A 13,794-nucleotide genomic window follows, 5' to 3' on the forward strand; every position below is an offset into this window, starting at 1 on the left:
TTGCATCGATCAGATGCGTCGACGAAGCTTTCGATCCCGAGAAAGCTCGCTTTCGGAGTGGGCGGGGCCGCCTCCGTTGTACCGAGCGTCATCATCGGATTCTACCTTCAAATCTTTCTCCGCAGGTGAACCAAATGCAACTCGAGATGATATTTTTTGATTTTATTCAATAGCTAAGTCCCACGTACGCGTCGATCGTGATAACTGTGGGACGCCGTCACCGATCCTCTTGTCGGATTCTTTTCGAGTCGTACGGAATCGCGATGGGGCCGAATTATAGGGCTCTGGTGTAGGCCATCAATATATTATCTATTTCCGTAGTGTAGATTCAGAAAAAAAAGACGATTCAATTAGAAAACGAATATCTGTGAAAAAACGAGTATTTCTTCATGGCCTCTTTGACTTCTTCTTTCTGTTTCGGCGGCCACTTGATCAGTTCTCTCGTCTTGGAGGGAACGCGCGCTACGATCTTCGCGCAATGACGCACATACGAATTGGCGCATTCGATCTCCAACCAAGCGCAAAGATCGCGAAGAACGGATTTCGGATCACGAATCATGTCTTCCGACCAAACATCCTTGAATTCGACATTCGGTAAATTGGCGCGAACAAGAGATTCATAAGCGTCGACCATCTCAAAATAGACATTTATAGGTTTTGATAGTGATTCGTATGACGGTTCGACGGCTTTTCCCAATTTCTTCGCCTTGTGATAAAGGTCCTGACGTCTCAACGTTATCGTCGATATGGTATCATAAGGATTCCTCACAACGTGAAAAATTTTTATGGGAACGCCCACGACCTCCTGAAGTTTTCTCACTTCGTTCAAATTGCTTTGATCTTGGAGAAAATGCGCCGATCCCGTTCCCTTTTTATCGCCGATTACGTTCACGTACCCGCCCACGCATTCCCCGGCAAATTCGCCTGGCACGTGATAGGTGTAGAGTCGTTTGTCGTTCGTTGCCGAGCTACGGCCCCGCAACGAATCGTTGCGCGATTTCTCGTATAATTCTTTGAATATGTGATCGCGCGTTCGCTCGCGCGCCTTCATTTCGGGCCATTTTTGGAGTAGATTGTATTCGTCCGCTATTATGACGTGCGGATGGGCGTCGAGGAGAGCGGAGACGAGCGTGTGTCCGCTACGGCCTGTGCCGACGAAGAGAACGAAGTAGCGCACGTCGTCGAAATTGCAAGGGCTTCTTTGTTTGTTTTCTCGGCGGGGAGAAGCGTTTCGCGGGTGCTGTTTCCACACGAAAAAAATGAGAATGACGAGAGTGACAAAAAGGAAAAGAACGGCGTATCTCGTTTTGAGCTTTTGCAGTGATTCCCTCATTTCTCCGTGGTTGTAGTTAGGAGGGCGGAGCCTTCTTCAATCTGATGTAGATCCCGTATGTGAAAAATGTCCGCGGAAGCGTCCGACAAAGTAATGCTCGTGCGCTCTCCTTTCTAATCTGGAGGTCCCATTTCTAGGTCGTCTTGCATCGATCAGATGCGTCGACGAAGCTTTCGATTCCGAGAAAGCTCGCTTTCGGAGTGGGCGGGGCCGCCTCCGTTGTACCGAGCGTCATTATCGGATTCTACCTTCAAATCTTTCTCCTAGAAACGGCGCAGGTGAACCAAATGCAACTCGAGACGATATTTTTGATTTTATTCAATAGCTAAGTCCCACGTACGCGTCGATCGTGATATTTTCGGGAAAACTGTGGGACGCCGTCACCGATCCTCTTGTCGGATTCTTTTCGAGTCGTACGGAATCGCGATGGGGTCGAATGAGACCATGGCAAGAAAAACAAAAAAATTAACCTAATTAATTAATTAATTAGGTTTTTTATTAATTATTTTTAGGTTATTGTTCTCGACTGTTCCCATGGCGATGGCGTACGTATCGATATGGTTCGTGCCGTCGTCAGATCAGGGAATCCTCACAATGTATTATCTTCTCACGTATTGTGCATTTCAAACTCTTCTATCAGTACACATCAATAATTTTATGTATTTATTTTATTTATTTATTTTTCGCAGTGCTATCACGTTCCCTATACGGCTTTGACAGTCTATGTGAGCACAGATAGCAGTGAACGAGATTCGGCTACAGCTTATCGTAATTGAACTTTCGTCAATAGATAAATGCTCAATCTTCTTCTTTTATCTATAGGCATGATTTGCGAGGTTCTCGGAACTGTCGTGGGCGCCGTCCTCCAGGGTCTCTGCATCACTTTCTTCGTCAAAGGCCGTTCCGACGATTGCAGCGAAGCCGGAAAAGACTTGCCGGACGTGATCAGACTAGAAGTTCAAAACGACGTGAATAATCACTAGCAATTTCTAGAGGACGTTTTGCCTAGAAAAAAGCCTATGTTTATGGCTCGATCATCGCCGGAATTATAATGATTATCGTGGGATTTTCACCCTTTTTTGGAGTCAGGGAGAAACGAGGTAGAAATGAAGAGTTTATATATTATCATATTTCATCTTCTTATATAGACACTGCTGTGAAAAGAGAGCCACTTGGATTTTTTCAGGGACTTCGTTATGCTCTCAAACAGAGACCATTTGTTGACTTGATGCTGGCCTATCTTTGCGCGTGGCTCATGATAGCGGTACGTACGTAATGTGCATTAAATTAAATTTTAGTTTATTTTTTTTCTGTCTAGATTACGCAGGCAAATTTGGCTCTGTATGCTCAGTACGTGGCAAAGAACCTAGGAGACGATTTTCAGAATATCATCATTGTTCTTCTTGTGAGAAAAGAGCGTGCCAATCATCTTAAATTTATCTATCTAGTCGTTCTCTCCTTCTCAGTGCACAGCTGCTCTTGCGATTCCCGTCTGGCAATTCGTTATATTGAAATTTGGCAAGAAAGTGGCCTTTGTGGCTGGGATGTCCGTATGAAGAAATGCCAATAATTTTCCGTGTTTGCATACACTTAATCTCTCTGATTTAGTTCCATTTTCCTAGTTTGTTGCTACTCCTTTATCTTCAGCCGAGCTTCAGTGATTCTCTTTGGGGAATGGCCGTTATTAGCGGCATAGGAACTGGGGCAGCTTTTCTCGCTCCATGGTTTGATTTTTTATATATGGAATTCGTTTTAGAAGAAATCGGGGGTTTTTTTTGAAGGTCTATGCTCCCTGACGTCATTGATGACGTCGCCGTTCGCGATGGCGTTCGACGTGAATCCCTCTTTTACGCGTTCTTCGTCTTTTTTACAAAATTCGCTTCTGGCATTGCGTTGGGATTATCGACTCTTGCATTAGACGTGTATGATTCCTATCTCAGATAATAGAAATTATTTGTCTCTTTTTAGATTTGGGGGTTATAAAACTGGGAAGTGCGAGCAGCCAGATTCTGTTGCTATGACGCTGCGACTTCTCATATCAGCACTCCCTTTTGTACTTATTCTACTGAGCTTTATTTTTGTATGGCGCTATCCCATAGACGAAGCGAGAAGATGGCGAAACAAGGAAAAACTTGAAAGAAAACGGTTAGATTGACTAGGTAGTGATGACCACTGTCGCGAAATCATTTTAGGAGAAATACTGCTATTAGTGAGAGAGGGGCCACTGTTGACAATGGGACTTCCAAGTCAGAAAACAGCGGAGAAAATGAAAACAGCGGCTATTTTGCCTCATCGGAAGTCTCCCCACTCACCAGTCGCCGAAGCGATTACGGAGGAACACAAAACTAGTAATAGTAGTAATAGTAGTACTACTAGTAGCTATTCTAAATAGGTCACTTTGTTTTTTATTTTTCCTGTCTATTATTCGAACGCAGACGCGCACGCTAACACGAACAGCCCGGCGGCCAAGTACGACGCGAATGTTGGACCTGCGGCTCGTGCCGTGGGCTTTTCTGCACCTATGGCTCATAGGCAACGTTTCGATCAGCAAAGCTCGCCTAACAGTGAGCCTGAAAGGAGGCGAGATGGCATGGAGACCGCGTGCGAAAGTCCGGGAACCGTTTTTCTGTTTTTCTGCAGGTGCCAACGCTTGCGAGGGCTCCTGTCTCAAGCAGAGGGAGCGAAAGATGGTTCAAATCGATAGCGCGGACGCGAATCTGAAGGCTTTCAGCAACGAGGAGCTGAGAGTGAGGAGAGAAAATCGAATTTCTCGCAAAAACGTTTTTACGTTCATATGCTTAGACCTACGCTAAACGGGTCGCTTCGCAGAGGCGAGTGCAGTTTGGAACGAATAAAATCAAAGTCGATACGGAACTAGGCAAAAAAATTGAAATATTGAAAAAAATGAGATTAAGCAATAAATTATTATTATTAGCTTATGGAACACTTCTTGTCAATGCAGAACGATATGACGAATCTGTGAAGCACTTCACGAAACTAATCAAAGTAACTAAATTTTTAAAATTTATAAAAAAATTTCATTTTCACTGACAGGATGAGCCCAATTTATATGGAGCCTATATTGGGAGAGGAACGGCCCGTTCTTACATGGGTCTCAACGTGAGACAATAAATAAATATTTATTTAATTAAATCACACGTGTTTATGTCTAGAATCCGTTGAATGCGCACAACGCGATCAAGGATTTCTCCGAGGCAATCAAACTTCGTCCCAAAGATCAAGAAGGCCTCGAACGACGAGCAGAAGTAAATACATATATCTTAATAATTAATTAATTAATTAATTAATTAATTGATAAGGTATACACGTATCTTAATCGTCTAAGCGACGCTCTGTTTGACGTACAAGCCGCTCTCGCCATTAAATCCACGTCGGATTTATATTTCCTTGGTGGACGAGTTCTGTCTTTGATGGGGGTCTGTCATACTCTATTAATTAATTAATTAATTAATTAATTAATTAATACGATGCGCGTATTTAGAGATATCATTCGGCGCATGGTCACTTGAAAAAAGCCTACGAAATGAATCCACAGCATCTCGATACGATGCGTCACTTGGCTCTTTCTTTTTATAACAGCGGAGACGTTATGGTCGGAATCACGTGATTATTATTATTATTATTATTATATTATTATTTTAATAGCCCGCTATACGACTTTTGGCTGAAGCGATGGGCCAGTATCCGTCGGATCCTGGCTTGTCTTTCTTCCTTGGAGAAATCTATAAGTAGGAAATAATCAATAAGTTTTAGTGGTGCAATTGATCTGATTGGGTTAGACAAATGGGTTTGTTTAAAATGTCGAAATTTTATTATTCGGAGGCAATTGGACTCAGTCCCTCCGACCCCGATATCTATTACGGTCGCGGAATCATGTTTCACAGTCACGGAAACTATTTCGATGCTCTCACCGATTTCGAGGCAAAGAGACAAAAAATCAAAGTCTATGTATAAACGTTGGTTCAATAGATTTGTCAGACGTTGAGTCCAGGCAATATTGCCTGCATTCAGCAAAGGGGAAAGGTTCTAGCGTCGCAGGGAAAATTCTTTCCAGCCATCAAGGAATTCACGAGAGTAAATAACGAGTTTAATTAATCACTAAAGATATTTTTGAGAGAAGGTTTTACTATTCGGTTCGGGCGACTCGCAACACGGGGAATACGTAGAAGCGCCTTATCTAAGAGGTGAGCACATTGATTAAATAATTAATTAATTAAAGGGGTTATGTATTCCACGTTTTTTCTTTAGAATATTCTCGCTATTTGCACACGAAACTTGATCAGCCCTTGGATCAGTTCAATTCGGATTCTGATCTAGACGAGAGATTTAGAAATTATTGGACTCGACAGGAGTCTTTCAATTTCCAAGTAAATTCCGAATAAAAAGAGAAGTGTTATTATTATTACTGTTCCTTTTTTTAGAACTATACTGAACAGCCAGGACTTCAACCGTACACGAGGTATTTAATTAAATAAATAATTATTAAGATGTCTTGTCAGTGTAAATATGTATTAGTGACGTAGAGACCCCTTACTTTGACGAATTGGACATAGAAACGCAAACGCTGCTTTGCAAAGCGGCCAAACTGGGCAATCTGACTCAGTATCGAGTCGAAGGCTTCATGCCTAATCTCAGACTTCAGCTATCGACTGGATTCGCTATAATAGACTTGGCCCAACGTTTAGACGTAAACATACACTATTATAGATGTCCCCTATAGTAAGTAAAATCTTTCTTGAAGAAATTGTGGAAGACTAAGGATCGTAGACCAAGTAGGGTTCTGCGACGAAGAGTTTCCCTTCTTCTTATACCGAATTTCTTTGTTAGTAGCTGAGTTATTTACTTGGCGCGAAGTCTACAGTAAAGTGATTCGCTGGCGAAGGTTAGTCTCATTTCCTTCGTCTCTCCGATGTCCCAATTCCTCTCAGGCTTGTCGATCCCGCTCAGCCGGTATTCTGGCGCGACAAGCTGAAAAAAGCGTCAAAATTAGACGAACAGAATCAAGTGGAAATAATAAGGTACGCAATCCAATCAATCAATCAATAGGAGGACTAATGACTTAGGATCTATTTCATAGACAACATCAGTTTGTATTTCGCTACAGTGGATACTTAAACGACATTCTCCATGCAGCCAAAGCAAAAATAAAAGAAAACAAAAGGCATATACACTATAAACAGGTGATCACTTGTTTAATTAATTAATTATAGAGATTACAAAGGCGCGGACATGGACGCGTTGAAAAAGGCTCAAGATTGCGCGAGTCTCCTTAGCGCTTTAGAGGTTTTTGAAAAACGCGCGCGACGTAGTTTTTTTGACGTGTCTCCAAAAGGGAAAACGCGATCCTTCGGGTAAAAGTTCGGATCACGCGTTCCAACTCAAAATCCCGAGTCAATTTAAACCGACTCGAAATCTCAACGGCGTCAAAATATTATTATCCGGAAACAGGCAAAAAAATTTCGAAAAATTTTATTGAAATCATCTATTTTTCATATTAGCGCTCGACCCGATTCGTTGGGCCTGTTCATCGATCTTTCCCACAGTCGAACGACGTCATCTTCGTACGCGGACGAATTGAAAGAGCATTGGAGCGAATTCACTCAATCGGCCACGAAAACGGATCGCGACGCAAAGACCTTGTGGAATCTAGCCGTTCTAATGATCTATTACTTCATTAATCTGTCTCCACTTACACGCGGAACAACGTGAGCGCGTGGAGGAGGCCTCCACGTACGCGAGGAAAGGGCTCTATCTGTTTGTTTGTTTTCTAGGGCTGTTGCTTTTGGGGCTCTCCTTGGTATGCTCGCTTCAGTTGGCCTCGAGCCGACTCATCCCATTCCCAGCAAGAAAATGATCGATATGGAAGCGTGGCTAGCTTTGAGCGTCGAGAAGTTTCAGTCTTCTATGAATAGTTTGTTTACAGTGAAGCAGTAAGGGTGGCGAAAAGAGGGTATAATCTATATAAGTTATTGAGTGTTTAGGAGTGTGACTTTGTTGGGTTCGATGCCTCTGGTCGAAGAGGTGCTTCCGACTCTGAGACACGCGCTGGAAGTTTTGAATCTCGGTCCTGAAAACTGTCCTGGTACGTGGGAATAGTGAAGGACGAACGCACGTGTGCACTGTAATTCGAAATTGACTGACTTTCTCTTTCCTCATACATCGTCCAAGGACTGCGTATGGATAGAGAAATACACCCATATGTTTGGATCAATAAGCGTCTACGAAAGGGACAGCTATAGCTATCATCCTCAACCACACCCTATTCCTGGCCCCGGATATCCTCTTTCCTTTTCGACGAAAACGCTCGCGCTTGCGGACGGCTACCGCAAACGACCTCGAACAACCTCCGAGCAAGCTCCCTATAGGACGTCACCTCTCTTCGTTGCAAAAGAAACCTACTACAGTGTAGCAACCACTTGACGAAGAATTCCCGGTACAAGACAATGCCTAGCGACGAGAAATCGAAACCATCTAAGGTATATATGTCAGGGCCTACTAGCCTAGTCTCTTGCAGTCGAATAACTAGTCTCATACTCCCTATATTGACGATCGTTCGCGTCTGCGCCATATTCTTGTAGCGGGGTGATTTCGATTGCGTAGGCGGGGCCTTGACGTGTCCGGAAGGAGGAGGTTGACCCCACTTTGTTCGTTTCCACACAGGTGAAGCCTGCGGCTTCTATGGATTTCGGAGATCCTATTCGAACGACGGTCAAGATGTGGGAGAACGTTCTGCTTATTATCGGTCTTTTCATTACTCTCGTTCTCACTGCCATGCCCCTCGTTTTCTATATATGGAAGCCGTCATCAAATGACAATCCGTCTAACGTATGGTCCACTCTAATTAATTAATTTAATTAATTGATATTGATTAGAACGAGACGAAAGCGGCTTCTATAGCCTATTTACGGGCTTTGAACAAGAGCGGTTGTCCTTGGCCTTCGGTGCACTCGTCGAGTAAATATGCGGAGACAATGCACTGTTCTCCCGTATGCTTATCTGACGAGTGGGTCTCGAGCGCACTGACAGGAGGACTTCTTGCTTCGATATCTATTGCCTCTGTATTCGCAATCATCTGCTTTGTTGTCGTCGTTATAACGTGGATCAAAATAAAAGATTTGTAATTAATTAATTAGTTAATTAATTAAGATTATTTTTTATTGTTCTTAGACGACGTTTTCCTCAAATTATCACGCCTTTCATGATGGGCGCCTTCGCGCTACCCTGTTCGTAAGCTATAACGTTTCTACTATGTCTAATTTCTTTCTAAATGCGCAGTCATTGGATTTTTGCTTCCTCTTCTCATGGGACGCAAGAATGCCTTCTGCAATGGCTACAAAGACGCCTTTTCGATGTGGGAAGACCCGTCGCCATTCTGCAAGGCCCAAGGTAATAATCCGACGAGAAAATATTTCAAATTTTCATTTTTCCCCTCATACAGGTTTTCTTATTCATTTCGGCTTCGTCTGCTCACTCACCTGGTGGCTTTGCTCAATTTTCAATATCTTCATTTCGCTCAGGTGCAAAACGCGTCCCAATCCCGTTCGTCATCATCCCAAGTTCCTCTTCGTCGTCGAAGCCGTTCTGTCGATGGGTTTACCGCTCGTCGTGACGGCTATCGTCCTCTCCACCGACGCGGGATACGGAACATACAGCGTCGAAATCATCACGTGTGGCCCCGCGAGCGACAACTTGATGTATTTCACATTCGCTCTACCCCTTCAAATCATTACCTATATTGGCTCCGCTATGGTTATATACATATTGAAAGAAACTAGACAGGTACTTATGTAAATCTAGGATAATTATTATTAATTCTTTATGAAGCGTTTTACTGGTCGAGTGGATGATACTCAACGTCGTCCGTCCTCTCTCTCGGCGAGTCAAGAGGCTCTGCGACGACGATTCATTTTGCTTGTTATTGCTTTACCTATTTCCTTCAGCATTCTCATGACGACGTTTGGAGTGTACAACAAGCTGACTGAGCCTTCCCTCGTCGACTATTTTGAATACGTCGTGTGCCTGCGTCTTGGCGGCGGAGACACGTGCGAGGCGAAACATCGGACTTACGGAGCTATTGAAATGGGAATTTTCAATATGTTTGTTTTCATTTTTCTCAGTCTTGCACTCGCCGCTTATGCGCTGTCGCCCCGAGTCGTGAGGAAATACTGGAAAGGAAGGTGGAGGGCTTTGCTTCGCTGCAGAGAGTTCTGCTCAAGTGATGAGTATGATCTGCCGGATGTATTCAGTGGCACGATGACTCCAGCAACCAAGTCCACAGATTTGGGTTAGCTCTTTACTTCACACTGTAGTTTGGCTTCAAATTAAGTATTAGCCCCATGTCACTGGTAGAAGTGTAATAGACAAGCATAACCTTTATATATATATGCATTGGCGCGAGCGCGCGCGCGTGATGGGGACGCGCAAACGCGCGCAACGCGTGCAAAAAATGACGACGATGGACACCTCGGCCATGCAAAGGATAATCCGAGGCGTCAACATCTCCCGCAAGCAAGCCGAAGCACTGGAAATAAATCGAGTAAGCCGCACACGCGCGCCGAAAGAAGAGGGGTCCTTTCTAACCGAAATCTCAGCGAATTGTCGCCATTCGCGCGACTCTCGAGGAAACCTCGTCGCGAACTACTACGTACTGAACGCAACGGCAATCGTTCACAGTCGAGACGAAGTCGAAAAAGGGATTTTCACGATCACGTGTACGATTTCTCGTTTTTTTAGTTCGAACCGCGATCATCGTCACGCCTGCGAAAGCGTCACGCGGAAAAAAGCGAGACGATCGTCGCGACGGCGCCGATTCGCCGTCGCGCGGACGCCGAATCGACGCAAAGCGAAGCGAAACGATCCAAAGTCTCGCAAGAACAAAAAATCGAACCAAATCGCCCAAAAGAAGGCAGCAAAATATTTTTGACGTCATAAATAGTAATATATTTTTATTTTTTATAGCGGGATCGAAGCTGTACGTTCGAAAGCGAGTTATCATTGGTAATACGTCGAAGTGAGTTTTTGTTGGAATAGTCAACCACGCCCACGTAAATTCTTAGTTTAGATTCATTTCGCCTGAGGACAGGGCCGTGGAGACGAGTCAACGCACAAATGGATGGTTTACGTGCGTGGAACCGCCGAGGTTCGTCTCCTATGATATTTATTTATTGATTTATTTAATTTGGTGGTATAGGAGCCTTCTGTAAGGGACTTTGTCAATCGAGTCGTTTTCTTTCTTCATCCCAGCTATAAACCGAATGATTTGGTTACAGTCAGGTAAAAGGGGGGTTGGCGATTCCCAGCGAGAAAATGATCGATATGGAAGCGTGGCTAGCTTTGAGCGTCGAGAAGTTTCAGTCTTCTATGAATAGCTTGTTTACAGTGAAGCAGTAAGGGTGGCGAAAAGAGGGTATCTACATATACGTTATTGAGTGTTTAGGAGTGTGACTTTGTTGGGTTCGATGCCTCTGGTCGAAGAGGTGCTTCCGACTCTGAGACACGCGCTGGAAGTTTTGAATCTCGGTCCTGAAAACTGTCCTGGTACGTGGGAATGAATAGTGGAGGACGAACGCACGTGTGCACTGTAATTCGAAATTGACTGACTTTCTCTTTCCTCATACATCGTCCAAGGAGAGAAATACACCCATATGTTTGGATCAATATGCGTCTACTAGAGGAACAGCTATAGCTATGTATCACTACTTAATCTCTGGTATCACCCTCGTACAATGCGCAACCATTGGCCCCGGATATCCTTTTCGACGAAAACGCTTGCGGACGGCTACCGCAAACGACCTCGAACAACCTCCGAGCAAGCTCCCTATAGGACTTCTCCTCTCTTCGTTGCAAAAGAAATCTACTAGCAACCACTTGACGAAGAATTCCCGGTACAAGACAATGCCTAGCGACGAGAAATCAAAACCATCTAAGGTATATATGTCAGGGTAGCTTTAGCCTACTTGCCTAGTATCTTGCAGTCGAATAACTAGTCTCATACTCCCTATATTGACGATCGTTCGCGTCTGCTGCGCCATATTCTTGTAGCCGCGGGGTGTGAGACGTGCATAAAAGATCACCTGCAAAAGATCAACAGTGCACAACTGCTTTAAAGAGGACAGGAGCAATTTTCATTTAATTAAGTTCTTTTCATTCCGTATTAGTGAATTACAGAGGGTAGCGGACGTACATTGTACAGGTAAATGCTTGTGTCCGGTGCCTGGGTATATAGAGGCGAATACTCCTAACTGCATATCTAAACTAACAGGAACCGGACACAAGCACTAGCTTACCTGTACAATGTATATCCGCACGAAACTTGTCCACTTTCTGAGTTTTGCTTCCACCCTCTGTAATTCAGTAATACGGAATGAAAAGAACTTAAATGCAAATTGCTCCTGTCTCTTTGAAGCAGTTGTGCACTGTTGATCTTTTATGCGAGTGATCTTTTTTGCCGGCGGTATAAAAGATCACCGGGCAACCGTACTCGCTAAGCGTACGAATGGTGGGCAGCATGGAAAGGCAAAAAATTATGAGAGACATGTGACGTCATCTCTACGTAGCTCTACGTAACGATGACGTCATGATCTCTTTTGCAGGTGATCTTTTGTGATTTCGATTGCGTAGGCGGGGCCTTGACGTGTCCGGAAGGAGGAGGTTGACCCCACTTTGTTCGTTTCCACACAGGTGAAGTCTGCGGCTTCAATGGATTCCGAAGATCCCATTCGAACGACGGTCAAGATGTGGGAGAACGTTCTGCTCATTATCGGTCTTTTCATTACTCTCGTTCTCACTGCCATGCCCCTCGTTTTCTATATATGGAAGCCGTCGTCGAATGACAATCCGCCTAACGTGTGGTCCACTCTAATTAATTAGTCGGTGGTATCGATTAATTAATTAATTGATATTGATTAGAACGAGACGAAAGCGACTTATATAGCCTATTTACGGGCTTTGAACAAGAGCGGTTGTCCTTGGCCTTCGGTGCACTCGTCGAGTAAATATGCGGAACAATTGCACTGTTCTCCCGTATGCTTATCTGACGAGTGGGTCTCGAGTGCACTGACAGGGGGACTTCTTGCTTCGATATCTATTGCCTCTGTATTCGCAATCATCTGCTTTGTTGTCGTAGTTATAACGTGGATCAAAATAAAAAAATTGTAAGTTTTCTGTGGAATTAATTGAGATTAATTTTTTATTATCCTTAGACGACGTTTTCCTCAAATTATCACGCCTTTTATGATGGGCGCCTTCACGCTACCCTGTTCGTAAGCTATAAGGTTTCCACTATGTCTAATTTCTTCCTAAATGCGCAGTCATTGGATTTTTGCTTCCTCTTCTCATGGGACGCAAGAAGTCCTTCTGCAATGGCTACAAAGACGCCTTTTCGATGTGGGAAGACCCATCGCCATTCTGCAAGGCCCAAGGTATCCGACGAGAAAATATTTCAAATTTTCATTTTTCCATTCATACAGGTTTTCTTATTCATTTCGGCTTCGTCTGCTCGCTCACCTGGTGGCTCTGCTCAATTTTCAATATCTTCATTTCGCTCTGGTGCAAAACGCGTCCCAATCCCGTTCGTCATCATCCCAAGTTCCTCTTCGTCGTCGAAGCCGTTCTGTCGATGGGTTTACCGCTCGTCGTGACGGCTATCGTCTTCTCCACCGACGCGGGATACGGAACATACAGCGTTGAAACCATAATATGTGGCCCCGCGAGCGACAACTTGATGTATTTCACATTCGCTCTACCCCTTCAAATCATTACCTATATTGGCTCCGCTATGGTTATATACATATTGAAAGAAACTAGACAGGTACTTATGTAAACCTAGGATAATTATTATTAATTCTTTATGAAGCGTTTTACTGGTCGAGTGAATGATACTCAGCGTCGTCCGTCCGCTGTCTCGACGAGTCAAGAGGCTTTGCGACGACGATTCATTTTGCTTGTTATTGCTTTACCTATTTCCTTCAGCATTCTCATGACGATGTTTGGAGTGTACAACAAGCTGACTGAGCCTTCCCTCGTCGGCTATTTTGAATACGTCGTGTGCCTGCGTCTTGGCGGCGGAGACACGTGCGAGGAGAAACATCGGACTTACAGAGCTGTCGAAATGGGAATTTTCACTATGTTTGTTTTCATTTTTCTCAGTCTTGCACTCGCCGCTTATGCGCTGTCGCCCCGAGTCGTGAGGAAATACTGGAAAGGAAGGTGGAGGGCTTTGCTTCGCTGCAGAGAGTTCTGCTCAAGTGATCACAGTGATGAGTGTGACCTGCCGGATGTATTCAGTAGCACGATGACGACTCAAGCAACCAAGTCCACAGATTTGAGTTAGCTCTTTACTTCACACTGTAGTTTGGCTTCAAATGTATTAGCCCGGACTCTGATAGAATCTGATGTCACTGGTAGAAGTGTAATAGACAAGCATAACCATTATATATGCA

At 44.1% G+C, this 13,794-nt stretch overlaps 5 protein-coding genes across 6 annotated transcripts; 4 read left to right on the plus strand and 1 right to left on the minus strand.

Moving 5' to 3' along the window:
* Positions 1 to 290: 290 nt before the first annotated feature.
* LOC136197500 (uncharacterized) lies at positions 291 to 1,376 on the minus strand. Its single transcript, XM_065987280.1, has one exon. The coding sequence runs from the start codon at positions 1,331 to 1,333 to the stop codon at positions 347 to 349; it is 987 nt and encodes a 328-aa protein (XP_065843352.1). The 5' UTR covers positions 1,334 to 1,376; the 3' UTR covers positions 291 to 346.
* LOC136197497 (sodium-dependent lysophosphatidylcholine symporter 1-B-like) lies at positions 841 to 3,787 on the plus strand. The gene is made up of 14 exons (XM_065987276.1): positions 841 to 1,423; positions 1,471 to 1,611; positions 1,659 to 1,780; positions 1,846 to 1,972; positions 2,023 to 2,101; positions 2,156 to 2,289; positions 2,343 to 2,433; positions 2,482 to 2,597; positions 2,652 to 2,738; positions 2,800 to 2,883; positions 2,942 to 3,057; positions 3,115 to 3,255; positions 3,302 to 3,478; positions 3,526 to 3,787. Exons 1-14 carry the CDS (start codon positions 1,400 to 1,402, stop codon positions 3,680 to 3,682), a joined length of 1,596 nt encoding a protein of 531 aa, XP_065843348.1. The 5' UTR covers positions 841 to 1,399; the 3' UTR covers positions 3,683 to 3,787.
* Positions 3,690 to 7,568, plus strand: LOC136197496 (tetratricopeptide repeat protein 13-like). Its single transcript, XM_065987275.1, has 24 exons — positions 3,690 to 3,913; positions 3,974 to 4,080; positions 4,136 to 4,211; positions 4,269 to 4,339; positions 4,388 to 4,453; positions 4,507 to 4,599; positions 4,654 to 4,770; positions 4,836 to 4,946; positions 5,000 to 5,082; positions 5,134 to 5,275; positions 5,324 to 5,428; positions 5,475 to 5,538; positions 5,603 to 5,721; positions 5,776 to 5,813; positions 5,870 to 6,041; positions 6,096 to 6,126; positions 6,185 to 6,236; positions 6,283 to 6,372; positions 6,432 to 6,515; positions 6,565 to 6,637; positions 6,687 to 6,802; positions 6,853 to 7,059; positions 7,126 to 7,284; positions 7,336 to 7,568. Exons 1-24 carry the CDS (start codon positions 3,814 to 3,816, stop codon positions 7,448 to 7,450), a joined length of 2,391 nt encoding a protein of 796 aa, XP_065843347.1. The 5' UTR covers positions 3,690 to 3,813; the 3' UTR covers positions 7,451 to 7,568.
* An 85-nt stretch (positions 7,569 to 7,653) lies between these two features.
* LOC136197258 (frizzled and smoothened-like protein H) lies at positions 7,654 to 9,730 on the plus strand. Its single transcript, XM_065986988.1, has 7 exons — positions 7,654 to 7,830; positions 8,015 to 8,179; positions 8,227 to 8,471; positions 8,522 to 8,577; positions 8,630 to 8,740; positions 8,793 to 9,133; positions 9,179 to 9,730. The coding sequence occupies exons 1-7, from the start codon at positions 7,798 to 7,800 to the stop codon at positions 9,641 to 9,643; spliced, it is 1,416 nt and encodes a 471-aa protein (XP_065843060.1). The 5' UTR covers positions 7,654 to 7,797; the 3' UTR covers positions 9,644 to 9,730.
* A 28-nt stretch (positions 9,731 to 9,758) lies between these two features.
* On the plus strand, positions 9,759 to 13,786 carry LOC136197255 (frizzled and smoothened-like protein H). 2 transcript variants are annotated; one of them, XM_065986985.1, is made up of 13 exons: positions 9,759 to 9,890; positions 9,946 to 10,259; positions 10,313 to 10,364; positions 10,416 to 10,493; positions 10,545 to 10,627; positions 10,686 to 10,740; positions 10,791 to 11,281; positions 12,035 to 12,199; positions 12,263 to 12,507; positions 12,556 to 12,611; positions 12,664 to 12,774; positions 12,823 to 13,163; positions 13,209 to 13,786. In XM_065986985.1, the coding sequence occupies exons 7-13, from the start codon at positions 11,042 to 11,044 to the stop codon at positions 13,683 to 13,685; spliced, it is 1,635 nt and encodes a 544-aa protein (XP_065843057.1). In that variant the 5' UTR covers positions 9,759 to 9,890; positions 9,946 to 10,259; positions 10,313 to 10,364; positions 10,416 to 10,493; positions 10,545 to 10,627; positions 10,686 to 10,740; positions 10,791 to 11,041; the 3' UTR covers positions 13,686 to 13,786. The 2 variants fall into 2 exon arrangements, with proteins under 2 accessions (XP_065843057.1, XP_065843056.1); XM_065986984.1 differs by having other exon boundaries at positions 9,946 to 10,037; positions 10,088 to 10,259; positions 10,545 to 10,740.
* Positions 13,787 to 13,794: the final 8 nt, after the last annotated feature.

This window comes from Oscarella lobularis, chromosome 17 (assembly GCF_947507565.1).
Source record: "Oscarella lobularis chromosome 17, ooOscLobu1.1, whole genome shotgun sequence".
Classification (NCBI taxonomy): domain Eukaryota; kingdom Metazoa; phylum Porifera; class Homoscleromorpha; order Homosclerophorida; family Oscarellidae; genus Oscarella; species Oscarella lobularis.

Excerpts from the sequence above, each read along its gene's own strand:
- LOC136197497 (XM_065987276.1), top strand. The coding sequence starts at position 1,400 with ATGTCCGCGGAAGCGTCCGACAAA. Across the intron at positions 3,256-3,301 it reads TCGACTCTTGCATTAGACGT|ATTTGGGGGTTATAAAACTG; the intron begins GTATGATTCCTA and ends GTCTCTTTTTAG. Across the intron at positions 3,479-3,525 it reads GAAAAACTTGAAAGAAAACG|GAGAAATACTGCTATTAGTG; the intron begins GTTAGATTGACT and ends AAATCATTTTAG.
- LOC136197500 (XM_065987280.1), bottom strand. The coding sequence starts at position 1,333 with ATGAGGGAATCACTGCAAAAGCTCAAAACGAGATACGCCGTTCTTTTC.
- LOC136197255 (XM_065986985.1), top strand. The coding sequence starts at position 11,042 with ATGTATCACTACTTAATCTCTGGTATCACCCTCGTACAATGCGCAACC. Across the intron at positions 12,200-12,262 it reads CGAATGACAATCCGCCTAAC|AACGAGACGAAAGCGACTTA; the intron begins GTGTGGTCCACT and ends GATATTGATTAG. Across the intron at positions 12,775-12,822 it reads GCCATTCTGCAAGGCCCAAG|GTTTTCTTATTCATTTCGGC; the intron begins GTATCCGACGAG and ends CCATTCATACAG.
- LOC136197258 (XM_065986988.1), top strand. The coding sequence starts at position 7,798 with ATGCCTAGCGACGAGAAATCGAAACCATCTAAG. Across the intron at positions 8,472-8,521 it reads TGGATCAAAATAAAAGATTT|ACGACGTTTTCCTCAAATTA; the intron begins GTAATTAATTAA and ends TATTGTTCTTAG. Across the intron at positions 8,578-8,629 it reads GGGCGCCTTCGCGCTACCCT|TCATTGGATTTTTGCTTCCT; the intron begins GTTCGTAAGCTA and ends CTAAATGCGCAG.
- LOC136197496 (XM_065987275.1), top strand. The coding sequence starts at position 3,814 with ATGTTGGACCTGCGGCTCGTGCCGTGGGCTTTTCTGCACCTATGGCTC. Across the intron at positions 4,212-4,268 it reads CAAAGTCGATACGGAACTAG|CTTATGGAACACTTCTTGTC; the intron begins GCAAAAAAATTG and ends TATTATTATTAG. Across the intron at positions 7,060-7,125 it reads CCACTTACACGCGGAACAAC|GGCTGTTGCTTTTGGGGCTC; the intron begins GTGAGCGCGTGG and ends TTTGTTTTCTAG.